General features: G+C 43.1%; 1 protein-coding gene across 1 annotated transcript in view; it reads left to right on the forward strand.

Annotated features, from left to right (window-relative positions):
• Positions 1-27,845, forward strand: part of HIP1R (huntingtin interacting protein 1 related) — a 104,299-nt gene that overhangs the window by 60,448 nt on the left and 16,006 nt on the right. The window contains exons 12-22 of the mRNA XM_083151064.1: positions 2,913-2,974; positions 3,094-3,166; positions 4,765-4,948; positions 14,925-15,013; positions 15,864-15,980; positions 18,715-18,816; positions 20,498-20,692; positions 22,953-23,100; positions 24,439-24,525; positions 26,470-26,577; positions 26,667-26,803. Coding sequence (XP_083007190.1) covers positions 2,913-2,974; positions 3,094-3,166; positions 4,765-4,948; positions 14,925-15,013; positions 15,864-15,980; positions 18,715-18,816; positions 20,498-20,692; positions 22,953-23,100; positions 24,439-24,525; positions 26,470-26,577; positions 26,667-26,803 — 1,302 coding nt within the window. The remainder of the gene's footprint in view (positions 1-2,912; positions 2,975-3,093; positions 3,167-4,764; positions 4,949-14,924; positions 15,014-15,863; positions 15,981-18,714; positions 18,817-20,497; positions 20,693-22,952; positions 23,101-24,438; positions 24,526-26,469; positions 26,578-26,666; positions 26,804-27,845) is intronic.

Below are 27,845 nucleotides of genomic sequence, written 5' to 3' on the forward strand. Positions count from 1 at the left end.
TACAGGGGTCCACCTAGCAAATGATGACGTGGGGTTTTGGGCAATAAACTGCTGGGCATATAAATTACTTTGGTCCACCATTAAATTTATAAAATCATCAGAGAAAAAGACTTTGAAAAAGTCAATTTCTTTGAGGCCTGTAGTATCAAATTGGATTCCTGGGTTGGCCAAAAACTCAGGAACCTGGGGCTCAAAATTGTCTGGTGGTGGGGTCCATACGGGATCAATCATTTGGGGGGGGGGGGGGGGGTCTCAGCTGCTCTACGGGGGCGTCTTTGAGGGGGTCCCTCATCACTAGAGGAGGAAGAGGAGCTTAAGACGAATGCAAATTCATCGCTTACTTCACTGGCTGTGTCAGTGTCAGAGGCAATAAGGGCATATGCCTCCTCCGCTGAAAACAGTCTTTGGGATGATTGGGACATTTTTATTATTTTTGTGTTTGTGTAAGTGTAGTGTTTCAACACGTGTATAGTGTAGGGGGGGTACAAACTTTATTTCAACACGGGGGGTATGTAGTGCTTTAACACGTGTAAGTGCAAAGAAAAAAAAAGCTCCTGCGCCAAAAATTGAGCACAGATGTTGGTCAGTAACGTCCGTCACTGATCAGCGCTCAGCGGCCACAGGACACCCACAAAATCACCGTGGGTGTAAAAAAAATAAAAAAAAAAGACCCCACAACACCCTCCAAAAAAAAATAAAATTAAAAAAAACTGCTGATCAGTCAAAGGCAACAGGAATTTGATCCAAAAAAAAAAAAAAAAATTAGATCAATCCTGTGCCAAAAATGCTGATCAGTGATGTACGTCACTGATCAGCGCTCAGCGGCCACAGGACACCCACAAAATCACTGTGGGTGTAAAAAAACACAGCACCCTCAAAAAAAAAAAAAAAAAATGCTGATCAGTGATGCAACACTGATTAGCAGTGAGGGGCAGCAGGCACACAACTTTTGGTGCAACCTGACGGGGTATATATATAAAAAAAAAAACCTGCACCCCAAAAAAGTTGCTGATCAGTTAATTTATACTGATCAGCACAAAAGGGGGGCAGCAGGGGGCAGCAGAGACAAAATTGTATTACACAATATTATATTCTATGACACAATGACGCTGCAGCAGCACACCAAGCAGGAAGCACCAACAACCAGGAAGCACCAGCAGCTGGCAGCACGGATGCCACCAACGCTGATCAGGTCAGTATAAGTGGACAGATGGGCACGGAGACCGCTCTGCACGCTGTTCCTGACCGGAATGGCGGCTGCAGGGCTGTCTCCGTTATTTTCTGTGAGGTGTAATGGCTGTGATTGGTCCGTCGGTCCGACGGACCAATCACAGCCTTGGGGGCAGGTGGGGTGAGGTGGGGTGACCACCAGTGACCCCTTTACACCTGGTGGTGATTGGTGCTGTACTTAACAGCACCAATCACCACCGATCCCTGTGTTACCGAGCGTCGTTATTCGCCGGTACACAGAAAACGCTGCAATTGGCTGTTCATATTTGAACAGCCAATCACAGCGATCGCCGATGGGGGGGGGGCATCGCTGCCCCCCCTGGGCCACGAGGGAAGAGGTCTGCTGTCAGGGACAGCAGCCATCGTCCCTCTGTCACCGCGTCTATAGACGCGGTGACACTTTAAAGTCATGACGTACATTTATGCCATGCGTCGGGAAGTACATCCCGACCATGATGTAAATGTACGTCAAATGTCGGAAGGGGTTAAGGAATAAATAAAAAGAAGACAATAGGGAGGGAAACATGTTGGGGGGAATGGGGATACCAAGCAGGAAAGTATCCCAAGTGTTGTAAGTACTGTATGTAAAAAAATAAAAGAACATCCATTCACCAAAGATAAGACGACGTCCCAATATACATATAGGGAGGTGCAGTCCCACAATATATAAAAATAAGTGCCTTTGTGTGCACAGGGTCTCGAACAGAAGTTCAATGTTGATGGGTGCACGTTCTCGGTGACCAAATACTAACGTATAGTATAGTAAAATTATAATAGAAAATTGTCTTTAAGAATTGTCTTAAGGTTTTAATAAAGGTTTTAGCTATCTGCTGACTAATATCTGACCACTCCCATGCCTGTTTAAATGGTTCTTTATACTCAGTGGGTGGAATTGCCAACATAAAGGTAAAATCAAGAGGACATCCCTAGAAGTCTGCAAATACTGAAATTGGGACTTAGCCTGCATCCCGTAATTCCACATAGTGTTCCACAGTAATCTAAGGGGCAATGCTGCTGCAAATATTGTGATGCCCACTGTAGCGTAAGCGCACATGTAAAGGCTCATACAACCCAGACAGAATTGGAGATGTCACTGGAGACTGGCAAGGCACCAAATCTAAACGTATGTTCAGTCTCTCCCAAACAGGTTGGCTATAACAAAACCATATGCCCCCCCCCCCCCCTTCTCCAGGTTTGAGGGGAGCCATGATGGACACCCCATACATTGGCCTCCAACCAGAGCACTTTCAATATCTGCCAATTTCTTACTGCCTGTATCAAATGTGGCTCAGCTGCGTTGCTTGCCAATAATGTTCAGAGATAGGAAGGTATAGATCTCCATTAGCAGAAGATGTGGCTTGACAGGCTCTACAATTGCAAGGTTATTCACCCTGCCGCACAACTTTGCCACAGGTCAAATCAAATGACCATAGTGCAGCTTTAAAATACAGAGCCAAGGAATACAGGGAAGTCCATTTGGCCATATCCATTTTAATGGACTGCAATAGAAGAATATAGTTGGCTGTGTGTAATTGGTCGTAAGTTTTTTGTGATTTTTTTTTTTTATTTTTTTTAAATCTTTTTATTTTAGTGCTTTCTTACTTCTATGGACATGCATAATTTAATATATTATTTTATTTGGTTGCAAATATACCAGATTATCTGTTGTAATTTTTTTTTAGGTCGTAGAGGACATCTTTCAACAAACCTTTGGTCCTCCAAATGGTCTTATGATTGATGACAGGTAGAGATTCTATTCATTAACCTCTTCTGCGTTTCTTATTCTACCTATGGATTTATTATTGGTTCTCTGGACATTCCTGTAACACCGTATAATTATCTTGTCATTTATATTGTTTCAAGGGATCTTCAAATAGAAAACCTGAAAAAAGAAATTGAGATGCTGCGTTCAGAATTAGAGAAAATAAAATTAGAGGTAAGAACATTGTCTTAGCTGACCTTTAATAACCTTGTTTTTTTTTTCATTATGTATTATGTACCACCTAATGGTGCCCACACATGGAGCAAGGCTGCTTTGCAAGGCGATGTGCGCTCCCACACGTTGCAAAGCACAAAAAGTATGTGCAGCACTTAGCATCTAGTACAAAACGCATGCTACTTTAGCAGGGTCGGGATCATTTGGTAAACAGCAAGTTGGTCGACAAGCATTAGGTAGACATGGGTTAAGGTTGAAATGTGGGTAAAGGTCGACATGGGTTTTTTCACTGTTTATTGACCCGAATATTGACAGTCAACATGGACACAGTTTCCAATGAAGCACATCCCATTGCAACGCTCTATTCGCTTGCGATGCTTCGGACTATTTTATTCTCCCACCATGCCCTAGTCAATGGTAGGACATGAAATACCCCGTCGGCTCAAAAAACTGTGAAAAACCCCATGTCGACCTAGACCCTGTCGACATTGACCCATATCGACCCAACGATTGTCGAAAAAAGTACGCAATCTTCTGAGCATGACTGAGATTGTGAAACCTTTGATTTCTGCTGGTTTAGAATACACAATTTGTATCATGCACAAAAAAAATATTGAAGGAAATAACCCAAACTCTTTGGGACAATTCAAATTTACACAATAGAGATGTATTATCCATTTATTTTTATTTTTTTGTGATTGAATTTTGGACACAGAGTTAGAGGATCATCTCTAGGTCATCTAGTATCTATTTAGTATTTACACCAAATTTGAAGTTGAAAACTCCCAACCTGCTTCTTTAGTTGATCCCGAATGCAATTTATTTTCGTCAAAATAACCAGGAAAAATAAGTTTCTTTATATTTCTCGCTTAGAACATCATCTACATGGCTGCAGGCATGCAGTTTTTTGTCTTTACCTAGTTGGTCAAAGCAGCGTAACACTTTTATATACATTTTATTAAATTAGGGAGTTGCACTAAACATTCCTTAATGTATGACTGCCTCACAGCACTGAGGTCAGGGGTTCAATTCCCACCATGGCTCTAACTGTGTGGAGTTTGTATATTCTCCCCATACTTGCGTGGGTTTCCTCCGGGTACTCCGGTTTCCTCCCACAATCCAAAATATACTGGTAGGCTAATTGGCTCCCAACAAAAATGAACCCTAGACTGTGTGCGTGTATATGTGTGGTAAGGAATATAGATTGTAAACTCCACTGGGGCAGGGACTGATGTGAATGTTCAACTATACTCTGTGAAGCGCTATATAAGAAACTGATAATAAATAAATACATAAATAAATTATAAATGTATGTACAGTGTATTTTAAGTTTTTTTGACTGCTATTTCTCATACACATTGTGTGTACGCCTTTAGAGCTATACCCATTTTTATTGTGGTGGTGTGTTGTTGTTTTTTTTATTATGTTGTGAGCTATTGATGCCAATCAATTGTCAATGTTGCCAACATTTCAGAAAGATTAGAGGGGCCAAATGGTTCTTATCTGCCATCAAGTTGTTTTTTCTGTATCTGTTATATGACATGTAGGGAAAGTGTTTGCTGCATGTATTTATATTGTGCTCATCCTGACTGTAACAGGCCCAGAAGTACATCATGCAGCTAAAAGGTCAGATTAACACTTTAGAAGCAGAAGTGGAGGAGCAGCGCAAACAGAAACAGAAAGCGTTAGTGGATAATGAGCAACTGCGAGATGAGCTGGAGAGGCTACAGAAACAGAAGCAGGAAAATGACAAAACTGAAGTGCTCTACGGCGAAATGGAAAGTAGGTACTTATAACATAACACAATCTGACTTTGCACTTATCTGTCCCCTATCCAAAATGCAGCTGTTCAGGTTCGCAAAAATGCACTATAGCGCGTGTTTTAATCTAAATTTGTCACCAGGGACTCAGTTTTTCAAACTGAGGGGGTCTCGAGGACGCACTGTGCTGCAGCTGTGAGCCAATCACTGCAGTGGCCCCCGGGTCCGAATCATTGTGCAGTGGCCGCTTGGGAGCCAATCACTGTGTGGCCATCCGGGTGCCAGACGCAGCAGAGCATCTGCCTAGGAGCCAAGCTGGGGTCCCTCCTCCTCCTGCTGTGCCCCCTCAGATGTGCAAATGGTGATAGTGGGGCAGGGAGTGCTCTTCCTGCACACTGCAGCCCTGCAGCTGCCCTGCGCTCTCCTTGGCTGGCCTCAGCCCCGTGTACACAGCGGAGCTACTTATGAAGAATAGGCCCCACTCCCTGGAGGCCTGCTCCAGGCTGGCCAAGCTTGGGGTGGTAGAAGCCTCCTCCCCAGCCCAGGTCTGGCTTTTGTGTTCTTCATATATGTAGTATGTATGTGTTCCTCATATATGTACCATGTATATGAGACACACGCAGAAGACAGACCTGTGTAACATGTATGTAGTATGTGTGTTATGTTTATCTGAATGCTGTGCTCCTTATTATGCACTGTGGTGGTCACTGAGGCTCACTGTGCAGGACTTATAATGTCTGGGATGAGGAGGCAGCTGGCGTAAGGTATGTGCCATTCAGGGGGAGGCTGACATATGTGCCATGCTGGGGGGGGGGGGGGGGGGGAGGCGGCTGGCAAATGTGCCATGCGGGAGGGAGAGCAGGAGGCTGCCATAGCAATGTAGGTAAGTGGCACCTATGTAGCATAATATAGAATAGGCATGACGATGTGTGGTATAATATGTATTGGGAATTGCAGTGTGTGGTAAAATATATATTGGGCATTATGGTGTGTAGTGTAATGTGAATTGGTACGATTATGTAGCCACACCCCTTCCCCACAAAGCCATGCCCTAACTTTTCACCGGCTGTTAGGGATACTCAGGGGTAGATTTATTAAGCTTAGTGAAGTTATAAACTGTCTGGTTTTTATCACCAGCCAATCAGCTCCTAACTGTGAAGTTACAGGCTTGGTTTGAAAAATGATAGGTAGGAGCTGATTGGCTGGTGATAAAAACAAGACACTAATCACTTTACCGAGCTTAATAAATCTACCCCTCAGTCCTTTGTAAATTTCTTCAAAACAAGTCAAACAGCTTTTTTAAAGGTTTTAAGAAAACCATTTATACATTAATATCAATTGTACTAGCCGGTGTACACGTTCATGTACAATAATAAAATTCAGAAATAAAACAAAATAACTAATTTTCTATATTCGGGTAAATTTTCATTAGTGCCTTTTTATATTTCCAACATAGAATACAGGTTATAATTTGTTACTATTGCCCCTTTCAGACCGCACTTTTAAAACGGTAAATTGCCGTTTTTTTACCGTTTTAAAACGGTAATGTGTGCGGTCTGAAAGGTCCAGTCCCACTTAACCGGTTAGAAAATGCCGTTTTTTCTAACCGGTTAAAATGCAGGGTCCTACCCGTTTCTGAACCGGTATTTTAGCGCAAAAATCGGCTCAGAAACGGTATTTAGGACCCAGCCAATGAGCTGGGTCCTAAATTCAGCACAGTGAATACTTAATGAGCGCTCATTAAGTATTCACAGCACTGGAGCCCCCCCCCCGCGCGTGTCGACACCCCCCGCGCGCGTGTCGACGCCCCCCGCGCGTGTCGACGGGCCCCCCCGCGTGTCGACCCCCCCGCGCGTGTCGGCGCCCCCCCCGTGTCGACTTACCCCGTGCCGGTACCTCCGTTGTGGACTGCAGCTCAGTATGCTCGGAAAGCACTTATGAAAAAAGTGTCTTTCAGAAAATGGCTGCCCCCCATACGGAAGACAGTTTTTTTAAACAGGGTTTCCTATGGGGCAGCCATTTTCTGGAAGACACTTTTTTCATAAGTGCTTTCCGAGCATACTGAGCTGCAGTCCACAACGGAGGTACCGGCACGGGGTAAGTCGACACGGGGGGGGGGGCGCCGACACGCGGGGTGGGGGGGGGCGTCGACACGCGCGGGGGGCGTCGACATGCGCGGGGGGCGTCGACATGCGCGGGGGGCGTCGACATGCTCTCGGTCGACACGCGAGAGGGGGGGGGGAGCTGCACGGAGGGGAGGGCTGAAGGCTGCACTGGCTTTGACCCTGTATTTGGAAAGTTTCCAAAAACGGGTCTGCCAGTGTCAAAAAATCGGCACTTAAACGGTAATATACCGTTTAAGTGCTGCGGTGTGAAAGGGGTTTTATCTGGCAGACCCGTTTTTGGAAACGTTTCCAAATACAGGGTCAAAGCCAGTTATGCGGTCTGAAAGCAGCATATGTTGCAATTAATAAGCACTTTTCATTCTTCCTGAGGCATACAGCTGCTGTTAGTTTGTTACAATTTCTCATTAAATAATATTTACTATTTGTTTCTAGAACATCACAGCAATGGCCGCCTTTTGCGATAGGGAATGTTCCTTCCAAGCCTAATTTAATGAGCCTTATAAACAACCTGCAGGCAGTTTTTATCGGAGTCTGATGGCATGAAAGCAATTGCTAAAAAGATTGGCAATTTGATGCCGTTATGAAGTGGTGCGCTAGCCAAAACTGTAGTGGTCCTTTATCCATGGATGAGTATTCATTTGGTGTAAGCTAGTTTGTGTCTCTGGCAGCATTTCTTGGAACGTTTAAAGAAGTACAGAGTATTAATTACAGATCTAGAACTCCAAGAGAGTTGAGGTATGCAATATGATTACTATACTGTGTTAGTCTGTGTATATGTGTATGCTCCTGTTTTAACAGAGAAATGTTCTGTAATCGCAATCCAGTTAGCAAATGGCCCTTTATAAAATTTAGCTGTTAGATTATATTAAGTGCCATATGTCCCTTTAACGTCACCTTGTTAGTATTTTTAGTACTGTCCAGTATTGCAAATGTTTGCAATCCAGAAAATATATTAGTTTTGTAAGAGATATTACTTTCCTGAGTTAGTATACAGAATGAAGTTCAGTCTGGCTACAATTATTACAGGTACCTGTGCAAATTCCCACAGACCTTTGTGTACATATCAGCTCTCAATGTCCCCAAGCTGCTGGTGCTTGCAGAACAGCAGCTATCCCCAGAGTCCAAGGATCCAAACAATGATGTTTGCTGAAATGCTGGTCAAATAAGGAAACATTTTTGCTTTTAAGTGTAGTAATAATGGGGCAGATGTATTGAGCCTTAACAAGAGCGAAATGCAAGGGTGATAAAGAGAGATAAACGTCCAGCCAATCAGCTCCTTACTGACTTTTTTCAAACACAGCCTGTAACATGGCAGTTATGATGCGATTGGCTGGACGTTTATCTCTCTTTATCACCCTTGCATTTATCTCTTGTTAAGGCTTAATACATCTGCCCCATTGTCAATAACGTGTTTCCCGCCTGCAGTCAGCGTCTTCCTCAGAGGGTATTTTCACATCATCGCTGTCCATACACGCTGGGCAAAATCGTCCAGTGTGTATGGACCTTAAGATACTCGCGGAGTTCATGAGCATTAATATACTGTTTTTTTGGGGGTTTTTTTTCGTTCTCCTTGTTTTTTGTTATGACTTGATGAGGCCAGGAGTTGATATCGTTGGGCCATATTGCAGGTATTTTGGATGAGTATTATGGTCTGTTCTTTGGAGATTTTTCTGCTTTGTTTTATATAATTTCTTTTTTCATCTGTTTTATTGCGTTTCCTCTAACGCCTAGCAGAGGCCTTATCCCTTGCTTTATTGAAAAGGTTTATCTTCATGTTGGGTTTCTACAGTCCTTCTGTTCTATTCAGACTTTCCTTTATTAGAGTGGTTTTTTTTTAAATCATCATCTAAGATGCTCTTTCTGCAAAAATGTCTTCCGCTGACCTTTTAGATGCAATTGGAAACAGCAGCTTCTTTTTTCTTGCTTTGTTCTTGGGCAGAGAACTGTCACAATGCCATTCAATCTTCCTGGGATCAGGTAAGTATCTGGACAGACTACTTTTTCTTTTGACTGGTTTCCCTCCCAAAAAATGGAAAAATAATAATAATAAAAATACTGTTATGCTTTGGTCAGTGCCAGGCCCTTCCTGAGATGATTTCTGATTGGATACCATTTTGACCACTGAGCTTGTATTGTAGACAGGACTCGTAGCGTCTTTTTTTTTTTACTTTAGAGCATTCTTACTGCTAAATCTGTATTTGCATTAGGCAGTGGATTATTTAATATTCAGCCCTTCACTGCTGAGACTATTGGCTTTCAACAAACTTTGAATTTCCAAAAAGTAGAATTAATTTGTAATTGCTATTTTGTTTTGGGCCATATATTTAAAGCTACTAGTACAGCAATATTGCAGAATTGGAAATACCGGTACTCTTTACCTAGGACGGCGCCCATCGCGGGCATCGCGTCCATCGCATGCACTAAAGTAACGGGTGCGACGCGACCGACGCGATGCCCGCGATTTCCCATAGGGATCAATGTTAAATTTTTCAATGGACGCGATTTTTCAGTTCAATGCCTCAATGCCCGCGATTTTGCCATAGGAAACAATGTTAAATGGGCCACAGAGCCCAAATAGGCACCCTTAGCAGTGAAATGTCCCCCACAATTGTTAACGACACCCCACGATCCACGCGAACCCGAAGCGTGGCGAGCGCAGCGGTACGCGTCCTCCGACCTTTTCATACCCCCACTATCCACGTCGGCGTGGAGTTGAGAATAGAATAGTGTGGCGAGCGCAGCGAGCCACCGAGCCCGAAGCGTGGCGAGCGGACGCGGGTACCTGTGAAGGTATCCGCGTCCCCTCGCGGGGCGCGCTGCGCTCGCCACGCTTCGGGCTCGGTGGCTCGCTGCGCTAACCACACTATTTTCATCTCCACGCCGACGTGGATAGTGGGGGTATGAAAAGGTCAGAGGACGCGTACCGCCACGCTTCGGGTTCGCGTGGATCGTGGGGTGTCGTTAACAATTGTGGGGGACATTTCACTGCTAAGGGTGGCTATTTGGGCTCTGTGGCCCATTTAACATTGTTTCCTATGGCAAAATCGCGGGCATTGAGGCATTGAACTGAAAAATCACGTCCATTGAAAAATTTAACATTGATCCCTATGGGAAATCACGGGCATCGCGTCGGTCGCGTCGCACCCGTTACTGTAGTGCATGCGATGCCCGCGATTTTTTACACCCGATGACCGCGATGGACATCGTGGGCGCCGTGCTAGGTAAAGAGTACCGAAATACCTCTTCCCCCATCCTTCCACAAAATAATTTTGTAATATCCATTGTACTTTCCAAATAGAAACACTGGGAGTACCTAAATCCTTTACAGCTTCCTCTCCTCTGGTCAATTGGTTCAATTGACACGTGTTCACTACAGACGGTGGAGGTTCATCACTACTCTTAAGGGGTGTGGTATGGGACGCCGACAGTCGGGATCCCGACAGTCATTATCCCGACGTCGGGATCCCGACAGTCATTATCCCGACGTCGGGATCCCGACTGCCCGGAGTCAGACAGCATGGCGAGCGAAAAGAAGCCCCTTGCGGGCTCGCTGCGCTCGCCACACTGCGGGCACGGTGGCTCGCTACGCGAGCCACCTATTCTATTCTCCCTCTATGGGGGTCGTGGACCCCCACGAGGGAAAATAGCGGGTGTCCGGCGGGCACCCGGCTGTCGGCATTTTGACAGTTGGGATCCCGACGTCGGGTAAATGACTGTCGGGATCCCAACTGTCGGGAACCCGTCCGGCACCCCTCTTAAGCTGGCCATACATCAGGACGACCAGCATCCAATCCAAGTCCTCTTAAGGAGCCCATACACGCTCGGTTTTGAGGCTCCGTTCTGTACTTTTAAAGTACACATCGTATCGGATTGCATGCCTTGTGCACTGCGATCCGATACGATGTGTAGCTAGTACAAAAAGTATGTGCAGCACATACTGTTTGTGCCGTACTATGTGATGCGCGGGAGCGCGCATCGCATAGTACAGAACGGAGCCGGACACAACGGAGCGTGTATGGGCTCCTTAACTATTTCCCCGGCAGCTTCCCAGACACACAATAGATTTTATGTGTATAATTTCACATATGTATTGTAATATCTGCAACTCCCAGCATACTGGGCGCTAGCAGCATCTTCAGATCTTGCGTGCATCATACTGAAACACATCAGTATTTGTACTCGTGCGTTCAGGCCTAAAATTGTTCTGATGTATGGCCAGCTTAAGATACCAAGGTAAGGTACATTTGTTCTACATGCAGGGACTGTCATTTCTAATCCTACATTATATCGATTTTTATTGAGCTAAAATGTATTGGAGACCATGGAATTTGTCCATGTACCCTTAATAAAAAACCTTAATAAAAAAAATTAAAGAAGAATAACCACAGACGTACATATAATCCTATAAAGTGTGGCTGTCAAACAGCTACAAGCATCTAAACAGAGTGTACAGAAAATTGGAGTTAATGCCCATTCTGAAGACCTTTCTTAAACTAAGAAGAAGAACGGTTTATCCAGATGTGATCCATTGTACTGATGTTGTTCCTACTGGCCATAATTAGTTAACAGAATCCGTAAAGGTGCTGCATTTCATTGTTCCATACATAGGCAGATGGCGTCAACACCACACAACAAAAGGCTATATAATATGTGTCCCATTCAAGGGCACAGCCAAAAGTAAATATTTTTCCAATCCTATCATAATCCGGTTTAATCATTATTGTGTCTTGCAGTGTATCACATGTTTTCATAAAAAAAAAATTCTGGAATTTTCAAACACTGATCAGGTGCAATGTAAACTGAGTCTGACGCGGGTTTGGAACTGGGTCATAAATAGAGGGAACATAACATACAGGCAGTATACCAACAGTATACGACAGTTATTCAGGAAACCAGATTCTGAAACAGAAAGGCAGATACATATTTATCATAACAGAATGTAAAGATGACATCTCAAATAAATCAATGGAAAAAAGCTAGCCAGAGACATCTCAAAGGGCACTTATTCTTCCAAAACCTGCATATTGTACCACGTAGTCAAGTGGAAGCACTGATCAGTTGTGGTTTTCAATTATAAGGATATTGGGCCTGATTCTTGTTGATTCGGTCCCTGGCATGTTTGCACCGGGGACAGATGTTGAAGCACTATGCATGCACATATTCGATCATGCTCATGTGCAGGGCTTTTGTGCGGGCACCTTCAGAGATTTTCATAGTCTCTGTGGGGCTTGCACAGATGGAGGCGGGCAGGTGGCTTTTGCATGCGAATGCCCTGCATTTCCTGGGCATACTCATGAAACCGCTGTGACTTCAACCGCCCACCCCCGGCAGATCGTGTGTGGTGACAGTGTGTCAAAACATTTTTTGGGCTGTTTTTTCTTTGACTAAAGAGGCTGGCCAATCCATATAAAAAATCGGATGTGCCAATCTGTGAGAATGACGATAAAGGTGGGAAAGAAGGTTCAATCCGTTGGGAAGGGATACATTTTTTACATTTTGGAATTAATTTTGGAAAAAGAGGTGTATAGTTGTTTTATTTGTAGAAGAGTAAGCACTTCCCTTTTGCCAAACCCTCTGTGATTCCATCTAAAGCCATAACAGTGATTATATGTGATTTAAATAAAGGAGGAAGAAAAGGATTATAGTGGTCTTATTTGTAATGCGTTATCTAATCTAGATCTTCCATCATTTCCTTTTATTAATCTGAGTGTTGTAGTAATATAACTCTACACAGATATGTGAATAGCTGTATATTAAGTTGGATAGGTATCTTGTATTCGATTAAATGTGAGCAGTTGCAATGTGATAGTACTCAAAAATGATTAGATATTTTATGAGCCCTGGGAGTTACCAGTGTGTCATGCATTGGGATGGTTGCTACCCCACCATCTAGCCAACCCCTCATTCACCTCCCAAACACTGTCCAGATGATGCTATTTGTAATGACTCATTCTCATTCCAGCAAATTAAATAGCAGCTTCATGATTGTCAAATCCAGTACTGAAATCCATCTCGGGCCCAGCCCAGTCATGATGGTTCCGCTCATTTCTATAGCAACTCAAAGGAGGCAGACGATTGGTTGGAGAGGCTTCCTCAGGCCTATTGTTGAATCTACCTTCCGGATGATATTTACATTTGCTACTTTTTTTATTTGTAATTCCCTCGTCCAGTCTATGGTTACTATTGCTATAATGTGCTGTTTGCCATTTAATTATAGGCTTTTTTTTATCTGTTTACTTTGTGTTGTGCTCTGCGAGGGAACTTTTTAATACCTTGGCAGTTCTGTGCTAGAAATGGTTTTAGGGTGCTCTTTCCCCTAAACTCCTTATTTCCTTATTCCTATCTGTTTTTGAGCTTTTTTTTTTTTTTTTTTTTCCATACATTCAGGGTAGGAGATCCAGGTACACCACAGTTTAGATTGTTATACAGTATGGGTTGGGGCTGGGACAGACTTTTTTTGTTTTGTTTATCATCCATCATCATCATCATCTTTGTACTATGTGTGATACATGTCTTGTTGTTTGTTTGTGTGGTTTAGCCAAATCCTATAGTCTATTATAATTTAGTAACTTATTATACTTATACCCTTTAATAAGAAACTCACAAGGCTATATTAATACACCTTTTTTAAATTCACTTACTTGCAATTTACCTTCAAATCATAAGGATAATTCTATTAAAGAAATATTGCAGGTATGATCTAGAAAGTAAGTGTATTTATGTAAATAAATTTATTCTCAATAAAGTTCAAATACAGTTTCAAACTACTAGTCAAATATAACCCTCTGCATAGGTTTCTGTGCCAATGGCTGCCCTATCACACCTTTACCTTAAACCCCCCCCCCCCGATTTTCCATAGTATCTTCTGCACTATGAAGTTGTTTGCTCTATATCATCTGTTGATAGGGTTACATGATTTATAGTATTGCATTCGGTATAACAAAACTGGCGCCACAGCCTCTAAAAACTGCAGCCGAGAAGATAAACAGAAGCTTCTCAAAGGCCTCCAAAGATGGATATAAAATAACATCCTGCACTGACTTTAGTATATCTTTGTAAATGTTTAAATGCTGATAACTAGTACCCCGTATGAACTTTGGGTAAAGTAGGTGGTTGTCCTGCACACACTGACTGTTGCCCAGTACAGAGGTTTAGGTGTAAAATACACATGTATCTTAAAACTTATAATTCCTATAACAGCACATCACTAATTTAATAAAATAAATGTATCTAGGCTGTTGGCACTTAAAATTCAGATAAGAAATGCAAACACTTTAAAATTGTAAATCAATAAAAATGAATAATTAAAAAAGTCTTAGTCAGAATTGCACCATGTGTACACAGCTTATCAATTTTGACTATATAGTAGAAATCGAATAAAACATTAGTCAGAATCGCACCGTATTTAGCCATTCGATGTGGATTTGATCCCCATGCATGCCCCCGTTTAGTCAGTATCTAATACAAAAAAAGTATTATATACAGGACCAGTAATGCTTTATACACTATATTGCAGGCTGTGTAAACACTTGCTTGTTTCCAGGTGTCATAAGACAAATGGATGTACTTTTACTGTCTCTCCTCCTAAAGTGGCAGTAATTGTGGAGAAGTGATTATGAGATAGTGAGTTTGTCATTGTGCAGCACAGTAATAAATGCTACAGATCACATACAGTAACTGGGAGACCAGTCCTGTCACTGTCATGTGTTGCTGTATAACCTGTGGTTATGAGACTGCAAGGCTCAAAGCCCTGTTGCCCCTTCTACATATATAAAATGGGTTAAATGAAGGGGATTGGGGGACAATTTTTTAAATGAACAGAAATAAGATTTCAAAATCATTTATTCATATATTTTTGTTTTCATTTACCAGAGAAAGTTCAAGCAACAGAAGTACGCTACAACAAGCTGAAAGATAAGCACAGTGAGCTCATCAATGTTCATGCGGGGCTTCTGCGGAAGGTAGGACATTTCTCCCTCTATTCATTAGACATTTGTTGTGTTATGCTGGGCACACACTTGGCTATTCCCGCGGCAGCCGATATAGTGAACTATATTGGTGGTGCCGCCATAGATTGATATAGTGCATACACCCTGACTATATCGTTTATGAGAGATGTCACCCGCACATGCAGTTGCTGACAATATTGCCAGATTTAGCTGCATGTACAGATGACAAGGAGGGGTTTAACAATATTAAGCATACACACTGACCAATGTTTGTTTGCAATATTTTGTTAACGATTTCCGTATCGTGCGTATGGTTAATAATATATTGCCCAGTGTGTACCCAACATTAGGATGAGATCCTGAGCATCAGGGCAGTGTCTGCCTTAGGTTTGCTTAGCTTGTTGATCTTTGGATAGTTGGGTATAGGACAACATTAATACAATTGTCTTTTTTCCTATTACTGACTTGAACATTCAATTTTCTTTGTATATATTTGTTTTCTTTGTATCTATTTTATATACCTATTTATGTAGTTATGCATGTTTTCCACTGATTTCATTTACATTTTCATTGTAAAAAAGTCATTGGTGAGCGTTTTATTTGTCTTTACTGTGGAACATGCCTGATCTTTGATTTACTTTACAACATGTTCATTTATAAAACAATGTTAGTGATGACTTCATGGATCTGAGATTCTGTGCTAATATATAAAACAATGACTGCCCATACCTGTAATCTTAGTTCCTGTTGAAATTCTGATTTTGGAATAAATTGCAATACTTTAGCATTAGTATTATATGAGATGGTAACCCGGGCTAATAATTATATTGTAATGTGCAGTCTCTCTTCATATTTTATACAGAATGCTGACACTGCCAAGCAGCTTACAGTATCGCAGCAGAACCAAGAAGAAGTGGCACGTATCAAGGAGCAGCTGCAGTTTCAGATGGATCAAGTGACGCGCGAGTCAGAAATAAAGGTTAATTGAAACGCTTGCATTTTTAATAAGTTTTAGAGGGTACATTTACTAAGCGGTGCTTCTCCAAGCCGCCACATTTGTACCGTTTTCAAGGGGGTGGTAATATAAAGTACAAAATCAGAAATGCCTAGATTACTCCAGAGACCAACATTTGTAAACGTGCAGTGACTGAAATGTGCTACCTCGTTATTTCACTGCAGGGGTTTTTCATGTACAGATGTGCTAAAGCTCTCCATCGGTAGGCTGTCACAAGACATAAATGTGTGTGTGACACAGTGCTATGCTGCCATTTCACAGATTGCAGTATGTCATGCAGAAGACCTATGTACTGTATGGATGATAAATAGTTGGGTTACAGAGTGGCTGAGCACACAGGACTGTGGTGTACCAATAATACTGTTTTCCACAATTAGAGCACCATATCGAATGCATTTTTTGAGTCACGGTTGTGCATGTTTAGCGAATCCTTATATTAAAACCTATATCCATTATTTTCCTAAGCACAAGTATATGATTGTTTTACATCACAACCTAAACTCTGAATCATGTCTTCTGTAATTCACTTCAGTTTATTTTCTTTAAATTCAATAATGTTTAATTTAAAGCATATTACATCTCTACAGTTGATCTTTTGTTATCTTTTTTTATATGCTAGCATGAGGTTAGCAATTTCCTGGGAAGCGTGATTATTCATAATACTAAGAGGCCCATTTATCATTCAATATAATGGGCCCCTTAGTGGGCTTAATCCCCGAAAACACCAGTTTTAAGTATCACTGTAATGTATGTTTGCCTGCATCGCCGCTGGTTGCATCCCCCATAGGTTTCTATGTGTTAACATTGGGCAGCAGCGCTTTGCATCCCTGGGCTACTGCCATTCTGAGATGGCGGTAGCCCATTGTAGCCTATGGGCTACAGACCGCACTGCCACCAGCGCTGTGGGGTCTGTGCATGCCAAGCACTGGCACACCAGGATGTGCTGAGCCCGGCGGCGGGGGGGACATATACATACTTTTTAGTGCAGTTACTGTTTGCAAAAATTTGATGGGATAGCATCAGGATCCCAGCACTTAGGATGCTGGCAGTCAAAAGAATGACAGCAGAATCCCGATGACTCAGAAACCTTTTAGGTAGGTATGCCAACACCCCTTAATCCTCCATATCTAAAGCCTAACCCCAACTCCCCAACCACAGCCTAATCTTAACCCTTCCCGCTCAGTCCCTAACCCTGTACCCCCTTAGTGCCTAATGGTCCCTCCCTCCCACCTCAGCCTAATGGTGTGTATACACGCATCGATTTTACTTTCGATTTCCCCAATTCCACCCCCTCTCGATTTGGCCTTTCCATTCGATTTCACATTCGATCTGCATTTTTGCATTCGATATTGATTTTAATATGCATTCAAGGCACCATGTACACATTCGATTTACTGGATCAATTTTGATATTTCCTTGCCTGCACGGGATGCAGTTAAGATCCCGGCGGTCGGGATCCCGGCGTTCAGAATCCCGACGCCGGAATCCCGACCGCCGAAATGCCGACACTTTCTCCCTCCTGGGGTGTCCACGACACCCCTGGAGGGAGAATAAAATAGCGTGCCGAGCGTAGCGAGGCACCGGGCCCGCTGCGTGGCGAGCGCAGCGAGCCCGCAAGGGGGGGCGATCCACGCCCCCCCCTTGTCGGCATTTCGGCTGTCGGGATTCCGGCGTCGGGATTCTGAACGCCGGGATCCCGACCACCGGGATTCAATACTGAATCCGCCTGCACAGTGTATTTTCTTTACGGTATAGAAAAAACGGGAGCGCACATCAAATCGAATGCAGTCAAAAGCATTGTAAAAACTGTTTGATTTCAATTTGATTTTGCTTCAATAAAACCTGTCAAAACCCTAACTCTAATGGTGCCCACACACGCACCGATCCCGGCGGTGCGATGCTATGCAATGGGGTGCGCGCTCCCGCGGCACCTCATCGCACAGCACAAAAAGTATGTGCTGCACATACTTTTTGTACTAGCTTTTTATCGCATCGCATGCACATTGCATGCACAAGGCATACGATGCTATGTGCGCTAGTTAAGCACAGAACGCACGCCGGGATCGATGCGTCTGTGGGCACCTTAACTGTCAGTTACTAAACCTAATGGTGTCCACACACGCACCGATCCCGGCGATGCTATGTGATGGGATGCGCGCTCCCGCGGCACCTCATCGCATAGTACAAAAAGTATGTGCTGCACATACTTTTTGTACTAGCTTTTTATCGCATCGCATCGCATGCACATCGCATGCACAAGGCATACGATGCGATGCTATGTGCGCTAGTTAAGCACAGAACGCACGCCGGGATCGATGCGTCTGTGGGCACCTTAACTGTCAGTTACTAAACCTAATGGTGTCCACACACGCACCGATCCCGGCGATGCTATGTGATGGGATGCGCGCTCCCGCGGCACCTCATCGCATAGTACAAAAAGTATGTGCTGCACATACTTTTTGTACTAGCTTTTTATCGCATCGCATCGCATGCACATCGCATGCACAAGGCATACGATGCGATGCTATGTGTGCTAGTTAAGCACAGAACGCACGCCGGGATCGATGCGTCTGTGGGCACCTTAACCCTCCTCAGTCTACAGATTAGTGTCTGAATGCTAACTAGATCCCTATTTGATAAATGCAGAGTTTAACAAACTTGTGGTGTTTTTTTTTCCCCTACCAAACAATGCTTTCAGTTGGAAGAACAAACGTTTCAGATTGAACAGCTGAAAACAGAGGTTGAAGCGAGAAAGGAAGAGCTGACACGAGTGCAGTCATCTCTGGCAAATACTGAACAGGTACCATGTGGCATTATAACTACTGTAACCTGAGGGTATAGAACTGTGAAAGAACATACTGTTGTTTCTCTCCGCACTCTCACTTCTAATCATTGAGTTTTACAGAATTTGAAAAATGCGCACCAGAACAAATATGCATTTTACTTACTGTAGCTTGCAGAGCTAGTCGTCTTGGAAAGATGCATTCTCGTTGGCAAATGTAGCACTCTGAGAGAACATTAGTATTTGTGTCTAGTTAATGCCAGGATAATCGGATTCCAGGTGCTAGTGGTATTGGTCAATATACAAAACACAATTCCTGTACAGCAGTGATTTCCAACCCTGGTCCTCAAGTACCCCCAACAGTGCATGTTTTCCATGTCACCCAGCAGGTGCACTCATTATTCAGGCAAATTTGAAAAGATCCACAGGTGGAGCTAATTATAGCACTTGTGATTCTGTGTAGAGACCTGCAAAACATGCACTGTTGGGGGTACTTGAGGGCCAGGGTTGGGAAACACTGTTGTACTGAGGTAGCCAACTCCAATCCTCGAGAGCTACCAACACTGCATGTTTTCCATGTCTCCTCACAGAGGGGCAAATTTATTAAGCTCGGTGAAGTGATAATATGGCTGGTACTTTATCACCGGCCAATCAGCTCCTACCTGTGAAGTTACAGGCTTGGTTTGAAAAATGACAGGTAGGAGCTGATTGGCCGGTTATAAAGACCGGACACTTTATCATTTCACCGAGCTTAATAAATTTGCCCCAGAATCACAAGTGAAATAATTAGCTCCACCTGTGGATCTTTTAAAATGTTAGTCAGTAATAAGTGCACCTTTGCAGCAGCTAGGTTGTCTGGAAAATGTGTACGGTTGGTAGCTCTCGAGGACTGGAGTTGGCTACCACTGGTCTAGAACATGACTGCATAGTGTTACTGATAACAAATAAAGCCAGTGGTTCCCAAACTGTTTTGTATCATGGCACTCTAGACCAGCATTTTTCATGGTACCCCTAGAACAAACATTTATTATTGCAAAATTCACAAACAAATATGAAATTGTGTTTAGGGTCAGTTATGTGGCAAGAGACAGAATTTGCTTCTGTTTGTTGACATATGTTATGCATGGCAGCCACCAGCACTGGTTTTGCCTTTTTTGCTGATTTCCCCCCCCCCCCCCCCCCCCATACTTACCTGGTTCCCCGTCGTGTCCCAATGGCCCCTCAATGTCCCCTGGCATCCATGGCGGCCATCTGATTCCTATTCAGCGGCATCTTTGGGACCGGGGATGCCACTGAAGAGGATTCTGATGGCAACCGTGGACACCGGGCAATGAGGGAAGTATTGAAAATGGTGCAGGGGGGAAGTGAATTTTTTTAATTAAATATTCTGAAATATTTTGGATATGGGATATCTGGATGAGGCATACCCAGCCTGTATTGTTCATAAATAATTTCAATTGGTCCTGGACCACCTCCCTGAGGGTGCCTAGGCACACAGTATGGGAACCACTGCATTAACCATTCACATTTTAAATTGATTTAAATGATAGCATGACTAATGAAATGCAAATCATTACTTGCATCTGTCTCCTTCCCCTAAAACAGAAATATGCTTTTTTTTCTTCATAATTTTCAAAAAAGTTTTTAGGTATAAGTTTTAAATACAATGCTTATGTGCTGAATTTCTGTGCATTTTTAGTCTGAATCTCAACTGCATTCCAAACTGGCAGCACTGGAAGCAGAAAAGGATTCACTGAGAAGTATGTTAAACTCTAGAGAGTCAGAGCTGCTTTCAGTCAAAAATGTGGCTCAGGAGACTGAATCTTTATTCAACCAAGAGCAAGAGAAAAGGGCCAGCGAACTACGGGACTTGAATGAAAAGCTTGGCAAAAAGGTAACTTATGGAAAAATTATGCAATGTCATAGGGGAATTAAAGTAGCTGCGGTAATTTACTGTTGGCCTCTTGACCACTTGAGGTTAGCACCGAAAGCAGTGCGCCCGCCAGCAACTCTTATCTGGGATTTTTGGGGGGGGGGCAGCAAGTGCAGTAAAAAAAAATCCCATTAGGTAGCTAGGTTTTTCAAAGCCGCTGTATTAACACTTAGGTCCATTAATATATCACCAATTGTATGTGTTAACCCTTGAAAATATGGGCTGTATTTCAAAAGCCCAGTGCTAAAAACAGTATGAAAAAGCTTAAAGGTAACCATACTGTATTTATATGCACACACGACAATTCTGGGACTGGTTGACCTTCCCATAGAGGGGTATTCAATGCCCCTGATGGCGAGCTATCGGCGGTGAGAAGTACCAATACCTAGCCACCAGTATTCGACTCCCTCCCCTTCCCTCGCTGTTTCCACCTTGCCTGTGCCCCGAGGTGAGGTGGAACCGGCAAGTATGGCCATTAAAACGGCAGGGCTTGCCACAAAATGCAGTGAACCTCGCCATTTAAGGGAATCCTCGCCATCCAATCACGGCCTCTGACTGTGAGGATTTGTCCCTTACATTGAATACGGTGTGGGGGTTGACGGAGAGGATGGCTTGTTTTTGCCAAGGAAAAGCCTCAACGTACAAACCCCCTCGCCGGTCGCATTGAATGGTGAGGATCATTGTCTGTGCTAGAAGCAGAGTGATATGAAATTGTTTAGTACAACATGTTCCTCTGTAAGAGAATTGTATTCAGGATAAGATCCAACACAAAGGAATTATAGAGTAAATATAAACCCCATATTAGGCCAAAGGATTTTAGTGAAATATGTAAAATTGTCTTAGTAACATAATAATTAAGGTTGAAAAAAGACGTTTGTCCATCGAGTTCAACCTATTGAATCTTAGAGGAGCAGTAAATGCTTGTATTTGTACAGTTGTGTTAAGTAAACTGAGGGCCCAAAGTCACTCATCAATGTATGGTGGATAACCCATTTATACTCTATTAGAGCACCTGGCCTGATATCACCCCGTGTGTCCTCAAAACAAGCCCCGCGGATGATATTCCGAGCCACTTTTTATTAGACATGCTGGTCTATAGATTAAGATTATCCTCTACTCCTTCACTCATGCTCCTATGACCAACATCCGGATATTATCCACTTTGACTTCTTATGTGTATAAATTTGGGTCTGATATTGGCCTTTTGGCTGAGAGTAGGGTTGTGTCATATATGCCTGTTGTATCATATATGCCTAGATCATGCATGTTAACTAGGAGACACCTATGCACACACTCACTGATCCTTATTCTGGTTCACTTGCAAAGGCACATTCCCTCTCAAATGGACAAATCCATGTGCACTGCAGGTGGGCTGATGTAACATGTGCAGAGAGAATTAGATTTGTGTGAGTTATTTTGTTTCTGTGCAGGGAAAATCCTGCCTGCTTTATTTTTACACTGCAATATAAATGCAAATCTAATTCTCTCTGCACAAGTTACATCTGCCCCACCTGCAGTGCACATGGTTTTGTCCTTTTGAGAAGGAATTTGCCTTTGCGAGTGAACCAGAAGAAGGGCCACTCTGTATACAAGTTTGGTTGAAAACCATTCATCTAGCAAATATCCGTAAGCTCATATGCCGCCCATAGACGTCCCGATACGGGCGTGCGTTCCGTGCTTAACTAGCACGCATCACATCGCATTGCATGTGCATGCCTTGTGCATGCAATGTGATGAAAACTATGTGCAAGCACATACTTTTTGTACTGTACGATGAGGTGCCGCGGGAGCGCGCACCTCAAAGCACCCATCGCACAGCCCACATCGCAGCGTGTATGGGCTCCAATACACATACTCCAGAATTGGTACATTAATTCATAGTTCAATGCAAAACTGCAGATTGGTTGACTTCAGATTTCAGCCTGTGGTGCAGGCAGTCGATTTAATGACAAGAATATCATATTAGGGTTGTTATGCTTAATCCACTTAATGCGCACTTTGGTGCAATGGGGACAGACAGCGGATTAGCAGTGAGAAGTGGGTGAGTGTGACATGGTCTTTACCATGTTCTCAACAAGTGGAGATGTGTGTTTAAATATTTATATGTAAGCTATAGTATGTTAGCTTGTTCTTTGTGTGGTAGATGAAAGAACTAAATGGGAAATAAAATTGGGGGTACAAGCCAGTTTCTGGGAATGAAGGTGACTTGTGTTTTCCTCAGTCGGCAGAGGAGCAGAGACTTTGTCAGAAGATGTTAGAGGACCAGTTCAATGTTATCCAGGCAACTGTTAAGAAAGCAGAGAACATAATCCAAGATGCTGTAGCCAAACTCGATGACCCTCTTCATATCCGCTGCACCAGTTCCCCAGGTATAGTGATTAGATTATAATATCACATTACCATGCTTTGGTAACCAGTGATGGTTATTTGAAGATTTATGGTTCTTGTTGCTGTGCTGCAAGAGTAGTTTTGTACATTTTGGCATAGCACAGTTGTGGCTTTTTAGCATGAACGGTACTTGTGTAGTTTCACGGCGCAACCGCGCGCACAGTCTGTGTCTGAAACTTGGCAGCCTGCCAGACGCTCTGTTTAACTGTGCCCGTGCCGCTCTAGCTGTTCTCAGCGCAGCGCATGGCTGCTTTCCTTATGTAAGCTACGTTATCAGCGTAGCACTGGGCAGCAGCAGCGCACGCTGCCCAGCGCTGACAGGTACTTGTAGTTCCACAGTGAAATAGGCAGTCCTGCGCACCGCTGGCAACCCGGGAATTTAGACGCTAAAGCATCTAAATCCAGACTCCTGCGCACCGCAGACAACCCGGCAATTTAGACGCTAAAGCGTCTAAATCCAGACTCCCTGAACTGGACACCCCAGCAATTTAGACGTCTAGATTTAGACGTCTAAATCCAGACTCCCTGCAAACCGCTAAGATGGAGGCATCTAAATTTAAACGCTAAAGTGTCTAAATTTAGTAGGGTCTAGGGGTACACTATTAAACCTGTTCATAATGACACTAGTCGATGTAACAGCTGTCGACCTTGTTAATTCCACTATCCACGACAACCCGAAGCGTGGCGAGCGCAGTGGTACGCGTCCTACGACCTTTTCATACCCCCACTATCCACGTCGGTGTGGAGTTGATTTTATAAAGTGTGGCGAGCCACCGAGCCCGATGCGCTCCCCACACTTTAGAAAAATCAACTCCACGCCGACGTGGATAGTGGGGGTATGAAAAGGTCGTAGGACTCGTACCGCCGCCCCTCGCGTGATCGCTGCGCTCGCCACGCTTCGGGTTGGCGTGGATAGTGGAATTAACAAGGTCGACAGCTGTTACGTCGACTAGTGTCAGTGAATAGGTTTAATAGTGTACCCCTAGACCCTACTAAATTTAGACACTTTAGCGTCTAAATTTAGATGCCCCCATCTCAGCGGTTTGCAGGCAGTCTGGCTTTAGACGTCTAAATCTAGACGTATAAATTGCCGGGGTGTCCAGTTCAGGGAGTCTGGATTTAGACGCTTTGTTTTATATTCATATTTAATTATTGGACAGGAAATAGATTCATAAAGCACCTATAAATCTGAGACTGACAGACATGTTCTGACTGACCAACATTTGGCAGATGCCTGCATCGCATCATATGCACTTTTTCCATATTCTAAAATGTCATATAACAGTTTATCTAACTTAATTCTATGTTCATGTTTACAGATTACCTTGTCAGCAGAGCTCAGACTGCTATAGACTCATTAACACCACTTGAGAATGGACACTCTAAATATGTACAGAACATGACAGGTGAGTTTGTTTTTAGGCATGGTCTGAGTATGGGGATACTTGGATTTACTTTTTGTGTGTGTGTTTTTGCATTTCTTTCAATCTACAATATTCTTCAGTCTTTGTATACTATTTGTACACCACTATACATTATTGCCCTTATTTCTGCCACTTCTGGTGAGAGATCTGCACAAATTTGAGCTACATTGTTCCCAGATAAGGGGCCAAACGTAATACATTTGGGTGCAGAAAGTACTGATGTTTTAAAGACTTTGCCGTGAGATTTACAGCTGCAGCTAAAATAAAATTTGACGCTTTCATTTTGCTGTTTAATAACCAAAAGCGTTGGCGCTTTTCATACCACATAGCCTTTACTTTTGGTCCACAGTCTTTAGAGTTACTGAGGCTCTGCAGCTGACTTGTGCAAGTACAGCCATGGTCAAAAGTTTTGAGAATATCACACACATTATTTTTCAGTCTGCTGTGTCAGTTTTTATTATGGCAATTTATATACTGCAGAATATCATTAGAGTGATCATATGAAGTGCAATTAATTGCAAAGTCCCTCTTTGCCAAGGCAATCAACTTAATCCCCCCCCAAAAAAATTCCATTTAATTTCAACCGTGCCACAAAAGGACCAGCTAATATTTTGCCAGTGGTTCTCTCATTTAACACAGGAGAGATCGTTGACGAGGACAAGACTGGAGATCACTCTCTCTCTGAGTTAGAATAAAAGACTGGAAGCTTTAAAAGGAGAGTGGTGCTTGAAATCATTGTTGATCCTCTGTTAACTATGGTTACCTGCAAGCAAACACGTGCAATCATCATTGCTTTGCACAACAAGGGCTTCATAGGCAAAGATATTGCTGCTCCTAAGATCGCACCTCAGCGAACCATTTATTGGTTCATCAAGAATTTCAAGGAGAGAGTGTTGAAAAAGGCTTTAGGTTGCCCAAGAGCATACAGCAATCACCAGGGCCATCTTCTAAAATTGATTCAGCTGCGGGATCGGGGCACCACCAGTTCATAGCTTGCTCAGGAATGGCAGCAGGCAGTTGTGTGTGCATCTGCACGCACAGTAAGGCAAAGACTTTTGGAGGAAGACTTGGTGTTAAGAAGGGCAGCAAAGAAGCCACTTCTCTCCAGTAAAAACATCAGGGACAAACTGATATACTGCAAAAGGTACAGAGATTGGACTGTGGACAAAGGTGTTTGCTATGTAGAATCTCCTTCATATGTGGGGTTGCTTCTCAACCAAGGTGTGTGGGTTCACACCCTTGGTTGAGAACCAAGGATTCTCCCAGCCATGAATAAAGAATGGTACCAAAACATCCTTTAAGAGAAACTTCTCCCAACCATCCAAGAAGAGTTTGGTGAAAAAGAATGCCTTTTTCAGCATGATGGAGCACCTTTCTATAAGGCAAAAGGGATAACTAACAAAACATCAACATTTTGGGTCCATGGCCAGGAAACTCCTCAGACCTTAATAACATTGAGAACTTGTGGTCAATCCTTAAGAGGCGGGTGGACAAGCAACCCACAAATTCTGACAAAATCCAAGCATTGATAAGGCAAGAATGGGTAACTATTGGTCACTATGTGGCACAGAAGTTGATTGACAGTGTTACGGAGTGAATTATGGAGGTCTTGAACAAGAAGGATCAACACTGTAAATATTGCCTCTTTGCATAAACCTAATGTAGTTGTCAATGAAAGCCTTGTACTGGGTGTAATGCAATGGGTGTAAAGGACACATCCTCAAGAGGAATCTGTGGTCTATAGCCAAGCATATTTCCAGGCTTTGAACAGAATGCTTATATCACTGTATTCGGCAGTGCACATTTAGCCTGTAATAAACCAAAAGAAAACACTCCTGAGTAGGGGACATCCGTATTAATATGCACTGTATACTTTGTCTAAAATACTCACACATTAATTATTGCAAATCCTTTTCCTCCTCACAGATGCCTCTGACTTAGTTGGAGCACTCGCTCAGTTTGCCCACTTAACTGCAGATACTATTGTAAACGGTAGTGCAACCTCTCACTTGGCTCCAACTGACCATGCAGACCGTAAGTAATGAGTTTAACTCACTGGTACTAAATGATTACTACTTATTGTTTTGGTGGTTTCGGCTACATGTCAATCTATAATGTTACAGGACTGAATGACAGCTGCAGGGAGTGTGGGAACCAGAGTTTGCTGTATCTAAATGATCTAAAGAGTAAACAATCTTTAAAGGGTGCAGATGTGACAGAGGTCAGAAGAACACTGAAGAATATCTTTGAACTTGGAGAGGTAACTGATCATTTTCCAATAATCTGTACAAGTTGGCTGCTCTAAAACACTACAAATATATGTATGCAGGAGCTAATCAGTGCACTATACATGTGGGAGGGGTTGGTCATAATAGAGCTCAATTTTGCATGTAAGCACTCATATGGAGGGTTATGTAGTGTTTTGTTTTGGGTTTCTTTTTAACCCCTTCTTGCTGCTACTGGTCCAGTTGCCCTTATTTTGTGTGTTCTATTATTAGAGCACAGCTGGGGAAACTGGTTGTACCTTGCTCTTGGACTGAATTGCAGCTAAGCCTGGAATGGATGTGGTGTTGCCTTAGACAAAAATTGTTTCTATGCTACCTAGACACCCAGTTAATAGGAAATGTTTTAAAGAGACTGTGTGGAGCCTTTGTAGGATAAAAATGGTTGATAAGAGTGCAAATATTGAGAAACAGATTAAATATATTTAAGTTTCTATGTACAGGCAAAATCTGGCACCTAAGCACACATGGTAAAATTGATAGGCTAGAGTCGGACATTTGGCTGTTAGACAAAATGATACTGTGGCGTACAGTCTGATGATTGGGACTGCATGCAATGAGGTCAGTCCGGTTACCTGCAAAGGGTGCGAGTTGCCGCAGCATTAAAATGTCAGCAATGGCACTGAATCTTGCACCCTCACAGCCTGATCTCAGAACAAATTTGAAAGTAATTGCTTGCAACCTTATGGGGCTGTGAACAGTTTTGTACAAGTTCAGGCTGCTGTAGAGTGTGGCTGTTGCAATGTAATGGGATTGCCATGCTAACCCACAGCTGCAATGTAATGGGATTGCCTTGCATGCAAGATAATAGTTCTTGTTCAATAGATTTGTCTACCATTTCCTATTAACATCTGGGCAATGTATGGGCAATACACAGTGTTTTTAAATACCTAATTGGCTGTTATGCCGTGTGTATTTCTTCTTTTACATGCATGGCTTCCAAGTAATATTCGAGGACATAAGCCAAGTACTGGTTGCGGTCAGGATGCTGGTATCTTGATTGCCATCAGTAGTCCGGCG

Source organism: Crinia signifera, chromosome 1, assembly GCF_055691185.1.
Source record: "Crinia signifera chromosome 1, ASM5569118v1, whole genome shotgun sequence".
Taxonomy (NCBI): Eukaryota; Metazoa; Chordata; class Amphibia; order Anura; family Myobatrachidae; genus Crinia; species Crinia signifera.